General features: G+C 36.1%; 1 protein-coding gene across 34 annotated transcripts; it reads left to right on the top strand.

Moving 5' to 3' along the window:
- Positions 1 to 352: 352 nt before the first annotated feature.
- LOC117489703 lies at positions 353 to 25,792 on the top strand. Of its 34 annotated transcripts, none has more exons than XM_034139195.1 (21): positions 353 to 479; positions 1,636 to 1,728; positions 1,814 to 1,862; positions 2,213 to 2,316; positions 2,715 to 2,733; positions 3,045 to 3,076; positions 3,171 to 3,208; positions 3,292 to 3,352; positions 5,480 to 5,791; positions 6,286 to 6,336; positions 6,553 to 6,612; positions 12,174 to 12,233; positions 16,679 to 16,750; positions 16,862 to 16,930; positions 17,350 to 17,442; positions 17,811 to 17,829; positions 18,315 to 18,334; positions 18,445 to 18,485; positions 18,616 to 18,682; positions 18,849 to 18,889; positions 18,984 to 19,951. In XM_034139195.1, exons 1-21 carry the CDS (start codon positions 446 to 448, stop codon positions 19,074 to 19,076), a joined length of 1,428 nt encoding a protein of 475 aa, XP_033995086.1. In that variant the 5' UTR covers positions 353 to 445; the 3' UTR covers positions 19,077 to 19,951. The 34 variants fall into 34 exon arrangements, 25 of the variants coding, with proteins under 25 accessions (XP_033995086.1, XP_033995087.1, XP_033995104.1 ...); XM_034139196.1 differs by having other exon boundaries at positions 12,174 to 12,234; positions 16,683 to 16,750; XM_034139213.1 differs by lacking the exons at positions 12,174 to 12,233; positions 16,679 to 16,750; positions 16,862 to 16,930; ... (5 more) ...; positions 18,849 to 18,889; positions 18,984 to 19,951 and adding exons at positions 6,856 to 6,930; positions 7,048 to 7,113; positions 7,235 to 7,303; ... (2 more) ...; positions 12,880 to 12,940; positions 13,147 to 13,888.

The raw sequence follows: 25,792 nt of genomic DNA, 5'->3' as shown, positions 1-25,792 counted from the left end.
ATACTGCTGATTCAACAATCACATTATTTTCATCTTTTTATATTATGTTATAACTTCTCTTCACAACAAGGAAATACATACAGTATACTGGCTATTGTCCAAAAACCTAATGGACCTATGACCTGTCTGTTTTATTTATCACATGTCTCTTTCTCACTTACTCTTGTGGCCTCCTAGTCCTAATTCTTAATAAGGTCGTACTCGACTTGTACATACAAAACCCATAAAAGAGGTTATTTCTGTTTTCTCAGGAAGCCACCACTCTGTTGATCTAAATATACAACATGTAGGCGATGTCAAGTATACCGTTAGTGTTTCTGTGGCTTGTCTTATATTCAAGTCTGATGCTGGCTGTGGTTTTAAGCAGGTTTATCAAAACGAGACTGTCTCAATCAGACAGGCACTGCTGGAGGATATCTGAATACTCTTAGTATTCATCTTCATCATGGTTGGATATGTGCTGCTGGTCATCCTCATGTGTGAGTTTAACCTCTAATATATGTGTATACTTTCTTACTTCACGCATCAAATTAATTAAAAATGTTGGCAATATGTTTTATTGTATAATTGTAGACATTTTGTTGTTAGTTTAAAGTTATTGATTGGCTTTTTTGTGTTTTAAGTTTAAGTGTTGCAAACACATTTCTTTCATGAGATTAACAAGATCAGTGCCTAATATCTTACATTTTTTCATGGTTATCACCTTATGAGAAATGTGTTTAATATGCTAGGGATTTAACTCATTTTGCACATATTTTGGGTGCACAGTTTGCTTTTTTGTATTATCATCATCTATATGCAAATAAAAACAAGTATCCAAAACAACATTTGTTTATAAAAGTTACAAACAGATATGTTGGTCAATTCTGTTTTTTGGGAAAGCACTCAGCTGGTGCTCATGATTGTAACAGTTTTGATATCATATTTAAATAATTAAACTTCGTTTCATAGGAATGTGGTAACGGATCTATTTTATTCTCTTTACCTAAGTACAGCTTTACTATTTATTTGTATGTTTTGTGCTGCATCTATTTATTGAGCTGAAAGCATCCAATTGCAAACATTAATGTCATTGCCCTGACAGACAGGTTTTACTTTGAACAACTACTTTAATTATAATTAATACGCAGGGTTTCGAGGAATTTTGAAACCTCTGGGCTGCTGGAAGCACTGACACTGACCCTGATGACCAGACAAAATCCCTCACAGCAATTTATATATTTTTAAAGTTCACTTCATAGACTTTAAAAAGTATTACACTTTGGTGCTCCCCAGTGGTAGTATCAGAGAATACACTGTGGCAGAGGGGAATTTCCCCACAGCTCCAGCCACATGAAAAAAGAAAGGCTGATGGAACTGGTGCAGGCCGGGCATACATTTTTTTATGGGACTGTCTTATTTTTCTAAAAACAAAACGTTTTCCTGGAGAGTTATTTGAAGGATGTTATTATTACGTAGAATTCCACACTTAGTGGACTTAAATAAGATGAAAAAAAACAGGCATGCTATTCAAACATTGTGCTAGGACTCATTACTCACTATACCAAATAATAATACATTTTTCTGCTTTTCAACACAGTTTTGTAAAAGTAAATATCGTTTTAGACATGCATGCATTCATCCATCTTTCTGCAGATCTTTTTCAAAGCAAATCAAGCATGGCTGAAGGGGGAGGCAGAGCAGGTGTCACCATCGCAAGTACAATGGAGACGACCACAGAGACCGCAGGTAGGCTACGCTTTATGTCTACTGAGCATCTAAAGTCTTGTGATAAACAAAGAAATAAAAACATACATTTTCCCTGGCTTGTTAGATCTCACTGGTGCTTACACTCGTTTACCTCCTGAAACTCCAGCTGATGTGTAAGTATCTCCATGACATGTGTTTTTTGTTCTTTATTTATGTCATTATGAAACAGGTTGGAGTATTGTCTATCAACACCAAGAGCATTTAAACCGATAATAGTGAGATTCTCATTACCTTTGCCAAGCACATGCATGATGTCCAGATGACGAAGCCTTTTCATTTTTAGCTTTGAGTTTTTCCTGTTTTACAGCGCTTGAGAAAAAAGACACAGTGCTATAATTCTCCTGATCTTTTTCATTCTTATAAGGGAATTATTTTAACTGTATCATAAGGAGCATGTGTTTCTTACATCCCCCCACCACCAGTCTGACACTCGTTGATGGTCTGTTCTCTGTCTGTCTCTCAGACACACAGGTATATGGAACGCGGTAGTAGTTGTGACAGGTTGCGGAGTATCTGTGGGTGTCATCTTGCTGGGATCTGCAATTCTTTTTTCCACAAAAAGGACCGGTAAGAATCTATTAACCTAAAGGGAGTTCATCTAATGACCTAAAAGCAATAATCATGTTTATAGGTAAAACAAATGTTGGTAAAGTCTTGCATTCAAACTGTGAAAAAGACACACACACACACACACACACACACACACACACACACACACACACACACACACACACACACACACACACACACACACACACACACACACACACACACACACACACACACACACACACACACACACACACACACACACACACACACACACACACACACACACGCCAACACAGAAGTGGTAAAAGCACTAAACAGCCGCTCCTTTACCAGGTGTGACCACTTTCACAGCATTGTTTCCCCAAGATAAATTATTACGGACTATCATTTGTTTTTCTTTCTGCATTTTCCAGGAAAATGTGTTCACTTAAGGTAAGACATATTTCAACCCAAATATTCCCTGGCCAATTCTGAGTGATATAATAACCTCGTCATTATCACACACATTATTTTCATAGTTTCAGACAGTCATTTCAGCAGTTGCCCGAACAATTGTAGCCCTCTTCTGGCAAACAGCTGCAGATTAGAGATTACCGAGCTATTTGGATGTAAGAAAGGAAAAGATGTTGGACAATTTGAAGAACTATATATATTCTTATGAAAATAACACTCTTTCTTCAAATGAACTATGTATTCTGCTTTCCTTTGTAATGAAGAAATAGTATTTTTTTCCCCTATTTTAGCTCCAAAACCAGCATTCCCGGAAAAACTAAATGTATGTAATACAAGCAGATAAACGTGTAATTTATGTTTCCATTCACTTTATATTTTGTGCTATAGTTTATTCAATTGCGCTTTTTGTGTTATAGATGCCAGTGGATATATGGGAAAACTCAGCAGTGGAGAGGTAACTCAACACTTCTGTATACATTCAGTCAGTGATCCTGCTGCTAACTCTCACTTTACCTTCCCCCTGTCTTCCTGATAAAGTACTTACCGAGTGGTTATGATGAGACGTACAGCATCGTGACTTATGAACGCAGGAACATCGGTGAGCTGCTTTTCTTTCTACCAGCTTTAATATTTTCTCTAGCATGTTGTATACACATGATTTCATTTAATTTTCAGTATGTATGAACACAATCGGTGTAGATAGAATATCAACAAATAACTTAAATTGTTTCATTACATTATTTGATATTTCGGCAATTAGGCGGGACAGACATTTTGAAATACAAGAAAAGACTTAAATGAGCCAATGTGTGTGTCATGTCTTTTTTCTTTCCTACTAGAATGACAAACGCTTACCACAGCGCCTCAAGAGGAACCAGCTGCCGAATTGCAATTAAAAAAAAAGTCCCTCTGCTAATTTAGTGTAACATGTTATTTAATGTATTAGCTTCTTATGGGTCCAGGTGGACGGCCAGTTGTGTGTTTTAGTTTAATTCTCCCGAAGCTGAAGGATTAGAGGTGTCCATGGGGAATGTGGGGGCTTCACTTTAATAACAGAACAAGAACAAAAAAGCCTCTGCAGCAAAATTCTGGGAATATGAAGTGAAATGCAGATTTCAGTGTTAAAAAATTACTTCATGTTCGATTCAAGCAGACCATGAACAAGCTAAATGTGAGTAGCTTGTGAACACATGATGAACAGACTCTTTCATTTGCTTCTGAAACTGTTAGCTGACACTTTGGTAGACTTGAAATAAATATATAACATGTTCTACGTTTTTAATAAATCGTGTGAAACAACTAGATGCACAGTGTGGGCGTTTCTGTGGCCTGTTTGTCTCATGTGTGATGCTAGCTGTGGTTTTCTTGAGAGCAAGTTATGTGAACTGACACCGAAGTACATCAAAGCTCACATACTCAGAGACACAAGCTTCTTCTATCTGAGAAGTCTTATTGAGCTTCATCATGGCTGGACGTCTGCTGTTCGTCATCCTCATCTGTAAGTTATACCTTCAGGAGAGTTCTTCATTATTAATGTAGACTTTTACACATTAGTTCCACACTTGATGTAGCGTGGTTTACCTTCTGTTCTTTTTATGGTTGTTTATTTCATGCCTCTGTTTTTAATTCTGGTTTTATCTGTAAACTCATCGTGAAACTGTGGTGCAGACCTTAAAAATATAGTCTATCTTGATCTTTATCTTCATATTTTCTTAAATGTATTAATAAGTTATTATTATTATGTGGATTCAACTTTTTAAAACAATGTATTTTCCGGCAGATTCCTTTCACAAGATTCAAACACAAGGTCAGTCTCTGATATATCCTCTTAATGTCCACTTGGGCTGTTTTCACTGTGTGGGAAGTTTATTGAAGTCTGTTAATATTTTTACAAATGTGTGGTTGTACAGTTTATCTTCCCAGTTTCTTTACATTAAATCAAAATTCCTCATCAGGATAATCACCATATTAATTGTATTATTCAGTATTTCATATAATATATGTCTACTAAATATTGATCCCTTGGACAATGACACACTATTTACCAATACATTCTTTTTTTGTCATAATACAAATAACAAAAATTAGTATCTTAGTTAAATTGGGTCAGGTCTTAAGAGAATATTTGATTGATTATTCTGCCTGCATATATTCAAATGTATTCATACATTTCCTTTTTTTAAATGTATATCTGACATATAAACGTATATTTCCAGCTCTTCTTCCACCGACACTGAAAGTGAATTCACCGGAGATCACAGAGACAGACTCAGTCACTCTGCACTGTCAGACTCCACCCTCTGTTTCTGTGTCTCACTGTTATTTCTACACCGTGAAAAAAGAATCTCTCAGAGTCTTCCCTTGTCTGAAGACTCTGACAGGAACTGAGCTGCTGCTGATGTCACAGCAGAGTTCACCTGCTGAGGTTCAAGTGAAATGTTATTACATTGTAAAATATGAAGGGTCAAATCATCCATCTCCACACAGTGACACGTCCTCCATCAGCATACACAGTGAGTGACTGCTTTACTCCTTTAGGATGTTAACAGTGTGCCAGTAATGAGTAATAACTGTCATTACAGTGTAACTAACACTTTACTCACATTATGACAAAGTAGAAAATAATTTTCAAAAATCTTTAATGTTAAATGTAAAACTTAATGACAGGGTGTGACAGTATTACATGAGGACCTTGTATTTAATAATATTCAATATGTTTCTTTAGGTCAAAAACCACAGATGAGTGTTCAACATTTTCCTGGTGAATACGTTCTCTTGATGTGCACTCTGCCTGGATCTGCTGATCATGATGCGAGATGTAACCTGTACTTTGGAGAAAATAATCATCCAGTCCAAACAGCAACCAGCTGGAAGAAAAGGGATAAAAAGAATCGGCTGCTCTGTCGGTTTATTTTCACAATCGATGACTTTCTAAGACGTTTACATTTTCTTAAAGGACATGATGCCAGCTGTGATTATAGTTTGGGAAGTGAAGCCAACTCTTTGTCTCCTCGTAGCGATGGATACAGCTTGACTGGTGAGTCAGAGAAGACACAAAACATCTTAAAGTATTTCTTCATTCATGAGTGTACTGCATGTTGTTTGAAGTGTTTAAATATCTGTGGTGGAAATTCTTGTAATGAACTAGTCAAGGAGTTGTCCTCCTGAGTCTTTAATAATCTTTTGCTAAAGAGGCTCACAGCATACAGAAATACTGTAATAGTTTTCAATAAAAGTCACTGTAACTTAACAATGTTAACCTAATGGTGGAACATTCTTTTAGTGGGATCATTAAGTCATTTGGATTTATCATCTGGGGACTATGATTGTTTGTACAAAATGTAATTGCAAAATATTTCAGTGTGGACCAAATTGGTAAATCATCCAACATCTCGCAGAGCACATACATTGTTCTCTGGTTTAATATTTTTGGAACAGCTCTGTGTTTAAGTCATTGCACAAATAACAGAAATAATGTTTTTTATTGTACACACAAAAATGACAGGCCCAAGTCTGTTTCCTTTCCTGCAGATATTGTGGAAAAAGAGCCCTCCAAAATATCAGCTTTTACTACCCCCCCAGGTAAGAGTTCATATCTATCTGATAACATCCAGAACCTACTTACAAAAGACATACAAAAAAATGTGTTTGTGTGTTAATACTCCACATTTATTTAGTTACCATATTTGACTGTTAACAAACTAAACACATGTTTCTTCTTTTGCTCAAAAAATTGCACAAATATAAGTTTTCTGCACATGAAGCAGACAGATCCAAATCCATCTTCTTTTGTTTTAGATATCGTGGAAAAGGACACACGCTTGACAAAGACTATGTTGACATCTACTATGACCACAGGACGGACATGCTTTACATTTTAATAGAAATCCAGAAATGATCAAATCAATTCATTTTAGTTGAATATCACACTTTAAAAACAGCGTTATCTCAAGGTGCTTCACAAGTCGGTGAGAAAAAAGTTATCTAAGAAACTTATTTAATAAATCTCTTTTATAAAATACATAAAAAACTAGGGAGCTGAGTTTAAAAAAAAAGGTTAAAAGGTTACTTACTACTTACTATATTTGTTGTTGTTTATAGTTGTTTTTTCTCCAGGTTTGACTGTGAGCAGGCTTCATTCCTCCACTCGTGAAACTCCTTCTCAACAAACATCTGGTAACACAATTAGAGATATATTAAATGTGACTTTAACAAATCACAAATCATTTTTATATCATTTTATATGTGAGTATATTTTACATTATTTAAAAATAATGTTTCTTAATTTACTAGGTGTTACTGTTGGATCAAGAAACACGGGTAGCTTTATCTCCAGAACACCAGTGAAACCAACACAAGGTAACACAAATCCTCTGTTTCCTAATTATTCAAACCGGCTTCTTTGTAAGTCCATCAAAAAAGCCAACATGCGTTTTCTCTAAATGTTTTAAGGTTTCTGACTTTTTCTTTATTACAATAGGTCAGAATCCTTATACGTCTAGCACTAAAGCTATTTCCCAACCTGTGACCCCAGAGACCCCATCATCAGGTGATCAAAAGCATCTATTACTTATTTAGAAATATAAATAAAATGATATTTATGTTAGTACTATTCTCTTCCCTATAGCAAATTGTCATATTACATGTATGCAGCAAATTAGTTAGAGCTGTCCTTTGTGTGAATAATATGTAATTATATTAACGTTAAAAAGGGTTACCTCCTAATCTACAGTGGGCTCATATTACATGTTTCTTCTGGGTTTGAGCAGTGAGTATTGCTCTGCAGTGTCACAGTAAAACAATTTTGCTTCATTATTATCTATAATTCAATAATGTATCATCTTCTCAACTGTACTCAAGTAGTTAATTTACATCAGTTTCAAAGCAATACGCTGTCCTTCATGTTTTATATTCAGTGTGCCCTTTACTGGTACATACATAGGTACACACAGTCTTCTTGCTTTTGTGTTGAAAGTGAAACTGACACTTGTTTCTGACCTCACACAGAAACATGGACATGGAAGTTGGTAATAGTTGCGGCTTCTCTTGGAGGTGTTATCGTACTGGGACTGGCATTTCTATTTACCAAAAGAACAACTGGTGAGAACTTGATTTGTGTGCGCACTAAAGCATTTGTCCTCCCTGCTCTTTGTGTTGTAAAGAATCCAGGCGGAGGATCAGGGTGATTAGGTATTTTTAATTGTACGTTTTGTGTTATAGAAGCCAGTGGATGTATGGGAAAACTCAGCAGTGGAGAGGTAATTCAACACTTCTGTATACATTCAGTCAGTGATCCTGCTGCTAACTCTCACTTTACCTTCCCTCTGTCTTCCTGATGAAGTGCTTACAGAGTGGTTATGATGAGACGTACAGCATCGTGACTTATGAACGCAGGAACATCGGTGAGCTTGTTGTAAATTCCCCTTGTTTTCCTTGATCTGCGTTATATCGTTCGTGTTTTAGTCAGGCACATTTAGGGACAGCTAAAGTAGTGCAGCTACTGGTCCTCGAGCTGGTTACACATGTGCGTTCATGACAGGACATTATTGCGGTCGCATCGTCACATGCATAATTACCATCGTCACAGAGAGAATGCGTTCGTGAAGAATAAACCACATTCATTCATTCTCTACTCTACGTTATCATTAACATCAACCCATTCAACATCCTGTATGTGATTCCACATCAAGCATGATGTATTCTGTGTTGATGATCAGAACCAAGCTAATATAAAGTCCAACGACTGTACTTCCTGTCTCCGTGTCAACTCTCTAACCGGAGTGCTGTTTTGGATAAAGCGGCTCCAGCACAAACATCACAAAACACATAAGATTCCCCAATAGAGCTGCTTTTCTTTCTACCAGCTTTAATATTTTAATTTATTTTTCAGTATGTATGAACGCAATGGGTAAAATAACATAGATAATTTACGTAGTTTCATTACATTATTTTATATTTTGTCAATTAGGCAGGACATTGTATAATACAAGAAAATGCTTCAATGTCCCAATTTGGTGTCATGTCTTTTTTCTTTCATACTAGAATGACAAATGCTAACCACAGCGCCTCAAGAGGAACCAGCTGCATCAGACCACAGAGAGAACGTGTGCAGCATTTGAAAAGCATTTTGAAGTTAAAGAATTGTGTTTCTCAGAGAGATTTGAGATGGGTAAACATAATTTGGATTTGTGCAGTTAACTGTTGTTATATACTAATAAATATACATATTAATGTACAGAACACTGATTATACAAACATGAAATAGAAACTGGAAGCACATCCATGTTAGCCTTCCCCTAATCAATAAGTTCAACATTTTAGCTTTAATATCTATAACATATTACAATTTTTATAAATGGTTTTAAGGGGTTGAGGTTACAGGGGGACAATACGTTAATCAGTTGTTTGTTTTAGTTTTATTCCAACTGAGAGAGAATGTGTAGAGTAAAAAAGTCCATGGGAAACGTGGGGGCCTTGACTTTACTTCAACACCAACTAGAACAGAAAACACAGCCTGAGCAGCAACACACTGGAAATATGAAGTGAAATACGGATTGCAGAGTTGTATGTTACGGACACAAAAAAACAAAAAAAACTTCAAGGAGACCATGAACAAGATCAATGTTTCTGTAAAGTTTTGAGCAGCTTGTGAACACATGATGAAAAGACTCTTTCATTTGCTTCTGAAACTGTTAGCTGACACTTTGGTAGACTTGATATAAATACATAACATATTCTATGTTTTTAATAAATTGTGTGAAACAACTAGATGCACAGTGTGGGCGTTTCTGTGGCCTGTTTGTCTCATGTTTAATGCTATCTGTGGTTTTCCTGAGAGCAAGTTCTGTGAACTGAAACTGAAGTACATCAAAGTTCACATACTCAGAGACACAAGCTTCTTCTATCTGAGAAGTCTTATTGAGCTTCATCATGGCTGGACGTCTGCTGTTCGTCATCCTCATCTGTAAGTTATACCTTCAGGAGAGTTCCTCATTATTAATGTAGACTTTGTCAAACTAATGTAGGTTTAAACTTGATGTAGCGTGTTTTAACTTCTGTTCTTTTATGGTTGTTTATTTCATGCCTCTGTTTTTATCTGTAAACTCATCGTGAAACTGAGGTGCAGACCTTAAGAATAAGATCCTCAAAAAAAAAGATATCTTGATCTTTATCTTCATATTTTCTTAAAGATATTAATACGTTATTATTATTATGTTGGTTGACCTTGTTCAAACATTGTATTTTCCGGCAGATTCCTTTCACAAGATTCAAACACAAGGTCAGTCTCTGATGTATCCTCTTAATGTCCACTTGGACTGTTTTCACTGTGTGGGAAGTTTGTTAAAGTCTGTTCATATGTTTACAAATGTGTGGTTGTACAGTTTATCTTCCCAGTTTATTTACATTAAATCAAAATTCCTCATTAGGATAATCACCATATTAATTGTATTATTCAGTATTTCATATAATATATGTCTACTAAATATTGATCCCTTGGACAATGACACACTATTTACCAATACATACTTTTTTTGCCATAATACAAATAACACAAATGAGTATCTTAGTTAAATTGGGTCAGGTCTTAAGAGAATATTTGATTGATTATTCTGCCTGCATACATTCAAATGTATTCATACATTTCATTTTTTTAAATGTATATCCGATATATAAACGTATATTTCCAGCTCTTCTTCCACCGACACTGAAAGTGAATTCACCGGAGATCACAGAGACAGACTCAGTCACTCTGCACTGTCAGACTCCACCCTCTGTTTCTGTGTCTCACTGTTATTTTCGCACCGTGAAAAAAGAATCTGTCAGAGTTTTCTCTTGTCTGAAGACTCTGACAGGAACTGAGCTGCTGCTGATATCAGAGCAGAGTTCACCTGCTGAGGTTCAAGTGAAATGTTTTTACACTGTAAAATATGAAGGGCCAAATCATCCATCTCCACACAGTGACACGTCCTTCATCACCATACACAGTGAGCGACTGCTTAACTCATTTAGGATGTTAACAGTGTGCCAGTAATGAGTAATAACTGTCATTACAGTGTAACTAACACTTTACTCACATTATGACAAAGTAGAAAATAATTTTCAAAAATCTTTAATGTTAAATGTAAACTTAATGACAGGATGTGACAGTATTACATGAGGACATTGTATTTAATAATATTCAATATGTTTCTTTAGGTCAAAAACCACAGATGACTGTTCAGCATTTTCCTGGTGAACAGGTTCTCTTGATGTGCACTCTGCCTGGATCTGCTGATCATGATGCGAGATGTAACCTGTACTTTGGAGAAAATAATCATCCAGTCCAAACAGCAACCAGCTGGAAGAAAAGGGATTCAAAGAATCGGCTGCTCTGTTGGTTTACTTTCACAATCGATGACTTTCTAAGACGTTTACATTTTCTTAAAGGACATGATGCCAGCTGTGATTATAGTTTGGGAAGTGAAGCCAACTCTTTGTCTCCTCGTAGCGATGGATACAGCTTGACTGGTGAGTCAGAGAAGACACAAAACATCTTAAAGTATTTCTTCATTTATGAGTGTACTTTTGTGTACAGTGTTTAAATATCTGTGGTGAAAATTCTTGTAATGAACTGGTCAAGGAGTTGCCCTCCTGAGTCTTTAATACTCTTTTGCAAAAGAGGCTCACAGCATACAGAAATACTCTAATAGTTTTCAATAAAAGTCACTGTAACTTAACAATGTTAACCTAATGGTGGAACATTCTTTTAGTGGGATCATTAAGTCATTTGGATTTATCATCTGGGCACTATGATTGTCTACAAAATGTAATTGCAAAATATTTCAGTGTGGACCAAATTGGTAAATCATCCAACATCTCTTAGAGCACATACATTGTTCTCTGGTTTAATATTTTTGGAACAGCTCTGTGTTTAAGTCATTGCACAAATAAGAGTAATGATGTTTTTTTATTGTACACATGAAAATGACAGGCCCAAATCTGTTTCCTTTCCTGCAGATATTGTGGAAAAGGAGCGCTCCAAAATATCAGCTTTTACTACCCCCCCAGGTAAGAGTTAATATCTATCTGAATAACAATCCAGAACATCCTTACATAACACTTCTATAAAGAAATGTGTTTGTGTGTTTATGCACCACATTTATTTAGTTGCCATATTTGACTGTTAATAAACCAAAAATATTTTTCTTCTTATTCTCAAGTGATTGCACAAATGTAAGTTTTCTGCACACGAAGCTGACAGATCCAAATCCATCTTTTGTTTTAGATATCGTGGAAAAGGAAACACGCTTGAAAAAGACTATGTTGACATCTACTGTGACCACAGGCAGGACATGCTTTACATTTGAATAGAAATCCAGAAATGATCACGATTGACTTACTATGTTTGTTGTTGTTTATAGTTGTTGTTTTTTCTCCAGGTATGACTGTGAGCAGGCTTCATTCCTCCACTCGTGAAACTCCTTCTGAACAAACATCAGGTTACACAATTAAAGATATATTAACTTTAACTTTAACAAATCACAAATCATTTTAATATTCTTTTATATTTCAGTATTTTTGACTTAATTCAAATGTAAATCTTTCTTCATTCATTAGGTACTATTGGATCAAGATACACTGGCTTTTATAGTTATTTTTTACAAGTCCATCAAAAATGCCAAGATTCATTTTCTCTAAATGTTTTATTGTTTCAGTTTCAGTGTAGTGTGCCCTTTACTGGTACATAGGTACTCACAGTCTTCTTGCTTTTGTGTACGAAGTGAAACTGACTTGTTTCTGACCTCACACAGAAACATGGACATGGAAGTTGGTAATAGTTGCTTCTTCTCTTGGAGGTGTTATCGTACTGGGACTGGCATTTCTATTTACCAAAAGAACAACCGGTGAGAACTTGATGTTTGTGCGCACTAAAGCATTTGTCCTCCCTGCTCTTTGTGTTGTAAAGAATCCAGGCGGAGGATCAGGGTGATCAGGTATTTTTAATTGTACGTTTTGTGTTATAGAAGCCAGTGGATATATGGGGAAACTCAGCAGTGGAGAGGTAACTCAACACTTCTGTATACTTTCAGTCAGTGATCCTGCTGCTAACTCTCACTTTACCTTCCCCCTGTCTTCCTGATAAAGTACTTACCGAGTGGTTATGATGAGACGTACAGCATCGTGACTTATGAATGCAGCAAAATCGGTGAGCTGCTTTTCTTTCTACCAGCTTTAATATTTTAATTAATTTTTCAGTATGTATGAACGCAATGGGTGTAAAAAAACATTAATAATTTACGTTGTTTCATTACATTTTTGTGATATTTTGGCAATTAGGCAGGACATTGTATAATACAAGAAAATGCTTATATGTGCCAATGTGTGTGTCATGTCTTTTTTCTTTCCTACTAGAATGACAAATGCTAACCACAGCGCCTCAAGAGGAACCAGCCGCATCCGACCACAGAGAGAACGTGTGCAGCATTTTAAAAGCATTTTGAAGTTAAAGAATTGTGTTTCTCAGAGAGATTTGAGATGGGTAAACATAATTTGGATTTGTGTAGTTAACTGCTGTTATGTACTAATAAATATACATATTAATGTACAGAACACTGATTATACAAACATGAAATAGAAACTATCCATGTTAGCCTTCTCCTAATCAATAAGTTCAACATTTTAGCTTTAATACTATATCTATAAAATATTAGACAATTTATAAATGGTCTTAAGGGGTTGAGGTTACAGGGGGACAATACGTGAATCAGTCGTTTGCTTTAGTTTTATTTCAACTGAGAGAGAATGTGTAGAGTGAAAAAGTCCATGGGAAACATAGGGGCCTTGACTTTACTTCAACAGCAACTAGAACAGAAAACACAGCCTGAGCAGCAACACACTGGAAATATGAAGTGAAATACGGATTTCAGAGTTGTATGCTCAGGACAAAAATAAAAAATAACTTCATGTTTGATTCAAGCAGACCATGAACAAGATACATGTTTCTGTAAAGTTGTGAGCAGCTTGTGAACACATGATGAAAAGACTCTTTCATTTTCTTCTGAAACTGTTAGCTGACACTTTGGTAGACTTGATATAAATATATAACATATTCTACGTATTTAATAAATCGTGTGAAACAACTAGATGCACAGTGTGGGCGTTTCTGTGGCCTGTTTGTCTCATGTGTGATGCTATCTGTGGTTTTCCTGAGAGCAAGTTCTGTGAACTGACACTGAACTACATCAAAGCTCACATACTCAGAGACACAAGCTTCTTCTATCTGAGAAGTCTTATTGAGATTCATCATGGCTGGACGTCTGCTGTTCGTCATCCTCATCTGTAAGTTATACCTTCAGGAGAGTTCCTCATTATTAATGTAGACTTTTACACATTAGTTCCACACTTGATGTAGCATGGTTTACCTGCTGTTCTTTTTATGGTTGTTTATTTCATGCCTCTGTTTTTATCTGTAAACTCATCGTGAAACTGAGGTGCAGACCTTAAGAATAAGATCCTCAAAAAAAAGTCTATCTTGATCTTTATCTTCATATTTTCTTAAATGTTTTAATAAGTTATTATTATTATGTGGATTCAACTTTTTAAAACAATGTATTTTCCGGCAGATTCCTTTCACAAGATTCAAACACGAGGTCAGTCTCTGATGTATCCTCTTAATGTCCACTTGGACTGTTTTCACTGTGTGGGAAGTTTATTGAAGTCTGTTAATATTTTTACAAATGTGTGGTTGTACAGTTTATCTTCCCAGTTTATTTACATTAAATACAAATTCCTCATTAGGATAATCACCATATTAATTGTATTATTCAGTATTTCATATAATATATGTCTACTAAATATTGATCCCTTGGACAATGACACACTATTTACCAATACATACTTTTTTTGCCATAATACAAATAACAACAATTAGTATCTTAGTTGGGTCAGGTCTTAAGAGAATATTTGATTGATTATTCTGCCTGCATACATTCAAATGTATTCATACATTTCATTTTTTTAAATGTATATCTGACATATAAACGTATATTTCCAGCTCTTCTTCCACCGACACTGAAAGTGAATTCACCGGAGATCACAGAGACAGACTCAGTCACTCTGCACTGTCAGACTCCACCCTCTGTTTCGGTGTCTCACTGTTATTTTCGCACCGTGAAAAAAGAATCTGTCAGAGTCTTCCCTTGTCTGAAGACTCTGACAGGAACTGAGCTGCTGCTGATATCACAGCAGAGTTCACCTGCTGAGGTTCAAGTGGAATGTTTTTACACTGTAAATTATGAAGGGTCAAATCATCCATCTCCACACAGTGACACGTCCTTCATCAGCATACACAGTGAGCGACTGCTTAACTCATTTAGGATGTTAACAGTGTGCCAGTAATGAGTAATAACTGTCATTACAGTGTAACTAACACTTTACTCACATTATGACAAAGTAGAAAATAATTTTCAAAAATCTTTAATGTTAAATGTAAACTTAACGACAGGGTGTGACAGTATTACATGAGGACCTTGTATTTAATAATATTCAATATGTTTCTTTAGGTCAAAAACCACAGATGAGTGTTCAACATTTTCCCGGTGAACAGGTTGTCTTGATGTGCACTCTGCCTGGATCTGCTGATCATGATGCGAGATGTAACCTGTACTTTGGAGAAAATAATCATCCAGTCCAAACAACAACCAGCTGGAAGAAAAGGGATAAAAAGAATTGGCTGCTCTGTCGGTTTATTTTCACAATCGATGACTTTCTAACACATCTCCCTTTTCTTAAAGGACATGATGCCAGCTGTGATTATAGTTTGGGAAGTGAAGCCAACTCTTTGTCTCCTCGTAGTGATGGATACAGTTTGACTGGTGAGTCAGAGAAGACACAAAACATCTTAAAGTATTTCTTCATTTATGAGTGTACTGCATGTTGTTTTGAAGTGTTTAAATATCTGTGGTGGAAATTCTTGTAATGAACTGGTCAAGGAGTTGTCCTCCTGAGTCTTTAATACTCTTTTGCAAAAGAGGCTCACAGCATACAGAAATAATCTAATAGTTTTCAATAAAAGTCACTGTAACTTAACAATGTTAACCTAATGGTGGAACATTCTTTTAGTGGGATCATTAAGTCATTTGGAATTATCATCTGGGGACTATGATTGTCTACAAAATGTAATTGCAAAATATTTCATTGTGGACCAAATTGGTAAATCATCCAACATCTCTTAGAGCACATACATTTTTCTCTGGTTTAATATTTTTGGAACAGCTCTGTGTTTAAGTCATTGCACAAATAAGAGTAATAATGTTTTTTTATTGTACACACGAAAATGACAGGCCCAAATCTGTTTCCTTTCCTGCAGATATTGTGGAAAAGGAGCCCTCCAAAATATCAGCTTTTACTACCCCCCCCAGGTAAGAGTTAATATCTATCTGAATAACAATCCAGAACCTACTTACAAAAGACATACAAAAAAATGTGTTTGTGTGTTAATGCTCCACATTTATTTAGTTGCCATATTTAACTGTTAACAAACTAAACATATGTTTCTTCTTTTGCTCAAATAATTGCACAAATATAAGTTTTCTGCACATGAAGCTGACAGATCTAATCCATCTTCTTTTGTTTTAGATATCGTGGAAAAGGACACACGCTTGACAAAGACTATGTTGACATCTACTATGACCACAGGCAGGACATGCTTTACATTTGAATAGAAATACAGAAATGATCACAATTGACTTTCTATATTTGTTGTTTTCAATGTTTTCAATGTTTTCTTTTTCACCAGTAAGGACTGTTATCAGTTCTTTCACTCCTATGACTACTACCAAACAAACACCAGGTAACACTATAACATATTTATTAAATGTGACTTTAATTTATCATCATAAATACATTTTTTATTATTTTATATTTACTTGTATTCATTCACTAGGTGTTACTGTTGGATCAAGAAACACTGGTAGTTTTATCAATACTTCCATAAAACCAGTGAAACCAACACAAGGTAACACAAATACTCAGTTTCCTAATTATTCACACTTTTTTTAAGTCTAAATGCCAACATGCATTTTCTCTAAATGTTTTAATGTCTCTGACTCTTTGTTTATTACAATAGGTCAGAATCCTTATACGTCTAGCACTCAAGCTATTCTCTCACCTGTGACCCCAGAGACCCCATCATCAGGTGATCAAAAGCATCTATTCCTTACACATACTATTAACATTACAAATAAAATGATATTTATGTTAGTACTACTCTCTTCCCTATAGCAAATTGACATATTATGCAGCAAATTAGTTAAAGCTGTCCTTTATGTGAATAATATATAACATTAATTATATTAACGTTAAACATGGTTACCTCCTAATCGACAGTTTATCAATCGACAGTTTATCAACCTGGTTTGCTTTATTACTCTCTGGAATTTAATAATGTATAATCTTCTCAACTGTACTCAAGTGTTTAATTTATATCAGTTTCAAAGCAATACCCAGTACTACGTGTTTTATATTCAGTGTGCCCTTTACTGGTACATAGGTACACACAGTCTTCTTGCTTTTGTGTTGGAAGTGAAACTGACACTTGTTTCTGACCTCACACAGAAACATGGACATGGAAGTTGGTAATAGTTGCGGCTTCTCTTGGAGGTGTTATCGTACTGGGACTGGCATTTCTATTTACCAAAAGAACAACTGGTGAGAACTTAATGTTTGTGCCCACTAAAGAATGTTTTCCTCCCTGCTCTTTGTGTAAGTATAGAATCCAGGTGGAGGATCAGGGTGAGTTAGCAAATGCCCATATTGAACACGTAAGATCATACTGTAAATCTCACTTTGATCAAAAATATGAAATACTTAGAAAGAAGGAAGTTTGGTTGAAGGGAGTTAGTTTATAATGTCTGCTCTGCACACCTGCTTGAACGTGATTGGACGTAAGTAGTAACACAGCTGGGAATGAGCCAATACATGTGAAGCTTATCAGAAACAGCCAATGTCTAATAAGCCAATACAACTTCAGTGCTTTGCCCCAACAAACACCATGCTTCTCTCTCTCTCTTTTTCAGAAAGATGTGCTGCCAAGAGGTAAGGATATGTATTATTTTGTTAACCTTTTCAGCAATAGGTGAGTTAGTAAAGAGGTAGTTATGTTTTACAGTTTGACATTTCCTTCATTCAGAATTTCATCTTATCCTCTTCAAGTAGCTTTTTAGTGCATCCTCTGCAGCAGGACTTTAGTTGTTCTGCAGTCGTGTAAAGAGAGGGGTTAGTTGTTATCTCCAAAGCCAGAGGCCACCTATTTCTTTTCCATTTAGGTCTGAGAGGGGTTTTTAAGAAATACATGTTTTCCTTTTGATATTATCTTTATTGTCAACCATGCTGTTTCTAGTGTAATGAGTACAACTCGATGCAAATTAGCATTTAGCTACAAGACTAAACCCAGTGCATCTGATCCTTGTACATAAGTGTATGTTCCAATTCTAATGTGATCCCTTATTAAATACAGTAAACTAAGCTACACCAAACTAAACTCTCTTTAATGAAACATTTCCCCTTTTATATCTGTATAGGACACAAGCCAATGTCACCGGTAATGTATACATGAAGCAGTCAGGAAACTTTATTATTCATACCTACAGAATAGAGATATTATATATTGTTCTTCTTTTGTGTTGAGGTGTGTTTTACTCTCTGTTACAGATGAGTTAATGTGCATGAGAAAGCTTGACCATGGAGGATCGGTAATTCAAAAAACAGTTTTCTATATCAGATATAACATTCCCATCATCTAAAATAATGGAACATTTGAAAAGCAAATTGTTATTCATGAGTTCCTCTCACTTCCTCTCCCTTCCTTCCTGTTATCTTAAGTTACCTGCAGGTAACGATGAAGCCTACAGTATGATCACCTCAGTACCTGCTGCTGGTTGTCTCACTGGTGAGCTGCATCTGTATTATTGAAGGAGAACCACAACATAAAACGAATTTTAACCGAACTCGAAAAATGGCTTGTGATCCAGACAGATGTTTAATCACTTAAAACTTGTTACAAATAGAACTGGTGGACTAAACCACTGAACCTATCCTCTCTCTTGTTCTCACAGGTCCTGAGAAACAGAGCAGGCAAGCCTCTCAAAATGAGGATGTGAGTGAGACGTGAGAAACATTGTGTAACACATTTGCTAAATGTTTGTATGTAGTAAAGATTTAATGAGCCTTATGGTTTCTTTCTCCTTTAGTCTGACATATACCATGTGTACTCCACCATCTCCGAGGAGCCAGCCCCATCAGCCCTGAACGACATGGTGTACAGCACGCTGCAGGCCTATTGAACAGAAAGCAACAGCATGAAGTACTGCTTTTAAAACCATGTGCCATTTATTTTTGCTTTTCTTTAATTATTATAACGTATCTTATGATCCATAGGGAAATTGAGATGTCTTTCAAAGCTAAAAGTATTCAATAAACAGCTAGTTTGATGTATTCTCATCTGTCAGAGTGACCAGCTCTGTGACTGGGCGTTACCTCCATGAGCCTGTGGCTGTATTTTGTGTGTACGTGTGTCAGTGTGCAGATATTTGTCACAAACGATAGCATCACAACTTGCCAGATGCAGTCATGAAAAGTTACGGTGTTGTTGAGATTCAGATGAACGTTGAATTTGAAGAATGGTGTTGTCCGAGCAAGAAGGGCCACGGGGTCATTTAGGGTATAAAGTGTGAAAGGGGGTGAACTCTAAAATGTTCCTTATGACACCCCCTTTTGTTACATGATGATTGACAGGCGCACTTGCAAACAAAATTGCTCATAGCAGGCAGCTCATTAGTATGCACACTGTATGTTAGTTAACAATATGTTGGTCCCACATACAGCCTGTTTGATGCAAAGCTATCTTTATCTGTTGATTTCACAATATATCAGTTTTTGTATATGCTGTATATTCAGATTATAACAAAAGTTGCTGTGGTTTGTTTTCTTTTCATTTTAGTCTGCTTGACTTCCTGCCTTTATTTATTTTTTAAGTTGCCAGGTAAATAACACAATATTTAAACCATGTACCTAAATTAATCCTTGAAATGTACATGTTTGCTTGTGAACCCACATTGAAATAAAAGAGGGTAAAAACTGAGTTTATTAAAAGCTGTATACATTGTATTGGTTTGTTTGGATATTAAATGTGTTAATCCAAATGGAGAACAGTGGAAAAGACATAATTGCATTGGTCCATCTTTTTCTTTGAACATCGGAGACTCGGATAAATCGGAGGATGCTAGATGCACATTTAGTTGGTCCATTATCTTGAAGAAAAATACATAATAATATTCATACCCCCTAGTGTGTATGTTTGAGCTGTTTCAAAAAATAGTTTTCTGGTAAGACTTGCACTTAGTACCTACTACCTAGTGTATGTTATCTTTAGTCTTAATTTAGTTGTTTGAATCCAATTAAAAGAAAACAATGCAAAGGTTATTTCCTGAAACAGTTAGCCCACATGAACTGGGTCTCATGGAGTGTGTGTTCCTGTGGCTGTCTGTCAGTGTGATTCACTTCTGTGTCTCGCTGTGGTTTTCCTGAGAACATGTTCTTCATAATGACAGTATGTCAAAGTCCATACAGTCAAACAAAAAGTGAAGTCTTGAATTATTTTACATTTGATCACTCAGCTTCATCATGGCTGAACATCTGTTGGTGGTCATCCTCATATGTAAGTAAAGCAAATTCTTTATTTTATTGTTAATGACGGTGGTTGGTGAAATGTGGTTGAACACACATACTGTACAGGCCCCTTTCATTTCATGTGAAAGAGACAAGTTGATATTTATTATTAGATAATTATTTATCGGCTTCAGGATGTGATATGAAGCTTTTACATTGAGTTGAAAGAAAAACAAGAATAACATCGAGACTTTACTATTTATTATCAAAGTCACGTTTTACCTTGTTAATACGTTCTTTCTTCAACAGATTCATTTTCTGAGATAAATGCACAAGGTCAGTCTCTCTTAATTTGACAAATTCTACACACCATTTGTTATATAGATACTTTTCTAAATGTTAACCGTTATCCATTAGGAATTTAATTATCTCATGTGACAAACATATATGTTCTTCTTAATTTCCAGCTCTTCCTCCACCGACACTGACAGTGAATCCTCCGGTGATCACAGAGACAGACTCAGTCACTCTGCACTGTCAGACTCCACCCTCTGTTTCTGTGTCTCAGTGTTATTTCTACACTTTAAGTGGAGGAACTAGAGTCTTCTCTTGTCTGAAGACTCTGACAGGAACTGAGCTGCTGATGCTGTCACAGCAGAGTTCACCTGCTGAGGTTCAAGTGAAATGTTTTTACACTATAACGTTTGAAGGGTCAAATTATCCATCTCCACACAGTGACCCGTCCTCCATCACCGTACACAGTGAGTGACTTTTACTCATTATTTTATATATTATAATATAATGTTAGTGCAAGATGCAGTATCACGTTTAATTTGTAAAAGGATAACGCGTTTTTAATTCTGGTTTTATCTGTAAACTTATAGTGAAACTGTGGTGCAGAATTTAAAATGAGATCCTCAAAAAAAAGTCTATCTTGATCTTTATCTTCATATTTTCTTAAAGGTATTAATATGTTGTTGTTATTATGTTGGTTGACCTTAATAACACATTGTATTCTTTGGCAGATTCCTTTCCCAAGATTCAAACACAAGGTCAGTCTCTGATATATTATCTTTCATGTCCACTTTTGCTGTTTTCAATATAGGGGAAGTTTATTAAAGTCTGTTAAGTCTGTGGTTGTCACACTATTTAGCAACAACTATTTTTTCCCCATGATACCAATAAAATAATTAGTATTGCAGTTAAATTGGGTGTCCTGCAATAGATATGAGAGGATATCCATTGCCCATTAAACATAACAAGTAATATCTTTATCAGCACAAACAGCAGTGGCTCTTAACATAGAGGGTCAGGTCTTAAGAGAAGAGTTATAGGTTATCAATGATTATTCTCTGCATTATAAATTCAGAAATCAGAAATGAATTAGAAATCTGACATATCCTTATATTTCCAGCTCTTCCTCCACCAACACTGACAGTGAATCCTCCGGTGATCACAGAGACAGACTCAGTCACTCTGCACTGTCAGACTCCACCCTCTGTTTCTGTGTCTGACTGTTATTTCTACATTTTAAGTGGAGGAATTGTCAAAGTCTTCTCTTGTCAGAAGACTCTTACGGGAACTGAGCTGCTGCAGATGTCACAGCAGAGATCACCTGCTGAGGTTCAAGTGAAATGTTATTATTATCGTGACATGACTCAATCTCCTGAAAGTGATGTATCCTCCATCTTCATTCACAGTGAGTCGACACCGTTAATATTCAATACAACTACAGTAGCATATCTATCCAAAGTAGGAGCACACCACTTTTTTAGGGTTTCAATAAGAACGCTCTGCCATTATATATTAAATTATCTTCAGCAATGTTTTTAAACAAATGAGATATTCAGCTTTTTAACTGAACATATCCTTATATTTCCAGCTCTTCTTCCCCCGACACTGACAGTGAATCCTCCGGTGATCACAGAGACAGACTCAGTCACTCTGCACTGTCAGACTCCACCCTCTGTTTCTGTGTCTGACTGTTATTTCTACACTTTAAGTGGACGAATTGTCAGAATCTTCTCTTGTCTGAAGACTCTGACAGGAACTGAGCTGCTGCAGATGTCACAGCAGAGTTCACCTGCTCAGGTTCAAGTGAAATGTTATTACACTGTAAAACTTGGAGGGTCAACAGCTCCATCTCCACACAGTGACACGTCCTCCATCACCGTACACAGTGAGTGACTTTTACTCATTATTTCATATTTTATCATATAATGTTAGTGCAAGAAAAACTGCTAGTTTTATCTCTACTTCCATAAAACCTTATTATTCACACTTTTTTTAAGTCCATCAAAAATGCCAACATGCATTTTCTCTAAATGTTTTAATGTCTTTGACTTTTTGTTTATTACAATACTGTAGGTCAGAATCCTTATACGTCTAGCACTCAAGCTATTTCCCCATCAGTGACCCCAGAGACCCCATCATCAGGTGATCAAAAGCATCTATTACTTACACATACTATTAACATTAAAAATAAAATTATATTTATGTTAGTACTATTCTCTTCCCTATAGCAAATTGACATATTATGCAGCAAATTAGTTAAAGCTGTCCTTTTTGTGAATAATATATAACATTAATTATATTAACGTTAAACATGGTTACCTCCTAATCGACAGTTTATCAATCGACAGTTTATCAACCTGGTTTGCTTTATTACTCTCTGGAATGTAATAATGTATCATCTTCTCAACTGTACTCAAGTGTTTAATTTATATCAGTTTCAAAGCAATACCCAGTACTACGTGTTTTATATTCAGTGTGCCCTTTACTGGTACATAGGTACACACTTCTTGCTTTTGAGTTGGAAGTGAAACTGACTTGTTTCTGACCTCACACAGAAACATGGACATGGAAGTTGGTAATAGTTGCGGCTTCTCTTGGAGGTGTTATCGTACTGAGACTGGCATTTCTATTTACCAAAAGAACAACTGGTGAGAACTTAATGTTTGTGCCCACTAAAGAATGTTTTCCTCCCTGCTCTTTGTGTAAGTATAGAATCCAGGTGGAGGATCAGGGTGAGTTAGCAAATGCCCATATTGAACACGTAAGATCATACTGTAAATCTCACTTTGATCAAAAATATGAAATACTTAGAAAGAAGGAAGTTTGGTTGAAGGGAGTTAGTTTATAATGTCTGCTCTGCACACCTGCTTGAACATGATTGGACGTAATCAATGTCCAATGCACAGCTGGGAATGAGCCAATACATGTGAAGCTTATCAGAAACAGCTGATGTCTAATAAGCCAATACAACTTCAGTGCTTTGCCCCAACAAACACCATGCTTCTCTCTCTCTCTTTTTCAGAAAGATGTGCTGCCAAGAGGTAAGGATATGTATTTTTTGTTTGACCTTTTCAGCAATAGGTGAGTTAGTAAATAGGTAGTTATCTTTTACAGTTTGACATTTCCTTCATTCAGAATTTCATCTTATTCTCTTCAAGTAGCTTTTGAGTGCATCCTCTGCAGCAGGACTTTAGTTGTTCTGCAGTCGTGTAAAGAGAGGGGTTAGTTGTTATCTCCAAAGCCAGATGCCACCTATTTCTTTTCCATTTAGGTCTGAGAGGGGTTTTAAGAAATACATGTTTTCCTTTTGATGTTATCTTTATTGTCAACCATGCTGTTTCTAGTGTAATGAGAACAACTTGACACACATTAGCATTTAGCTACAAGACTTAACCCAGTGCATCTGATCCTTGTACATAAGTGTATGTTCCCATTCTAATGTGATTCCCGTATTAAATAAAGTAAACTAAGCTACACCAAACTAAACTCTCTTTAATGAAACATTTTCCCCTTTTATATCTGTATAGGACACACGCCAATGTCACCGGTAATGTATACATGAAGCAGTCAGAAAACTTTATTATTCATACCTACAGAATAGAGATATTATATATTGTTCTTCTTTTGTGTTGAGGTGTGTTTTACTCTCTGTTACAGATGACTTAATGTGCATGAGAAAGCTTGACCATGGAGGATCGGTAATTAAAAAAAACAGTTTTCTATGTCAGATATAACATTCCCATCATCTAAAATAATGGAACATTTGAAAATCAAAGTTCCTCAAGGTTTATTAACATTGTTATTCATGAGTTCCTCTCACTTCCTCTCCCTTCCTTCCTGTTATCTTAAGTTACCTGCAGGTAACGATGAAGCCTACAGTATGATCCCCTCAGTACCTGCTGCTGTTTGTCTCACTGGTGAGCTGCATCTGTATTATTGAAGGAGAACCACAACAAAAAACTAATTTGAACCGAACTCGAAAAATGGCTTGTGATCCAGACAGATGTTTAATCACTTAAAACTTGTTACAAATAGAACCGATGGACTAAACCACTGAACCCATCCTCTCTCTTGTTCTCACAGGTCCTGAGAAAACCGAGCAGGCAAGCCTCTCAAAATGAGGATGTGAGTGAGACGTGAGACACATTGTGTAACACATTTGCTAAATGTTTGTATGTAGTAAAGATTTAATGAGCCTTATGGTTTCTTTCTCCTTTAGTCTGACATATACCATGTGTACTCCACCATCTCCGAGGAGCCACCCCCATCAGCCCTGAACGACATGGTGTACAGCACCCTGCAGGCCTATTGAACAGAAAGCAACAGCATGAAGGACTGCTTTTAAAACCATGTGCCATTTATTTTTGCTTTTCTTTAATTATTTTAACGTATCTTATGATCCATAGGGAAATTGAGATGTCTTTCAAAGCTAAAAGTATTCAATAAATAGCTAGTTTGATGTTTGATGTAAGTCCCATATATAACTGGGGGTTACCTCCCTGAGCCTGAGGCTGTATTTTGTGTGTACGTGTGTCAGTGTGCAGATATTTATCACTAACGATAGCATCACAACTTGCCAGATGCAGTCATGAAAAGTTACGGTGTTGTTGAGATTCAGATGAACGTTGAATTTGAAGAATGGTGTGGTCCGAGCAAGAAGGGCCAAGGGGTCATTAAGGGTATAAAGTGTGAAAGGGGGTGAACTCCAAAATGTTCCTTATGACACCCCCTTTTGTTACATGATGATTGACAGGCGCACTTGCAAACAAAATTGCTCATAGCAGGCAGCTCATTAGTATGCACACTGTATGTTAGTTAACAATATGTTGGTCCCACATACAGCCTGTTTGATGCAAAGCTATCTTTATCTGTTGATTTCACAATATATCAGTTTTTGTATATACTGTATATTCAGATTATAACAAAAGTTGCTGTGGTTTGTTTTCTTTTCATTTTAGTCTGCTTGACTTCCTGCCTTTATTTATTTTTTAAGTTGCCAGGTAAATAACACAATATTTAAACCATGTACCTAAATTAATCCTTGAAATGTACATGTTTGCTTGTGAACCCACATTGAAATAAAAGAGGGTAAAACTGA

Source organism: Trematomus bernacchii, unplaced genomic scaffold, assembly GCF_902827165.1.
Source record: "Trematomus bernacchii unplaced genomic scaffold, fTreBer1.1, whole genome shotgun sequence".
NCBI lineage: Eukaryota > Metazoa > Chordata > Actinopteri > Perciformes > Nototheniidae > Trematomus > Trematomus bernacchii.
Note: the sequence above shows the minus strand (reverse complement) of the source record. Positions and strands in the feature narration are given on the sequence as shown.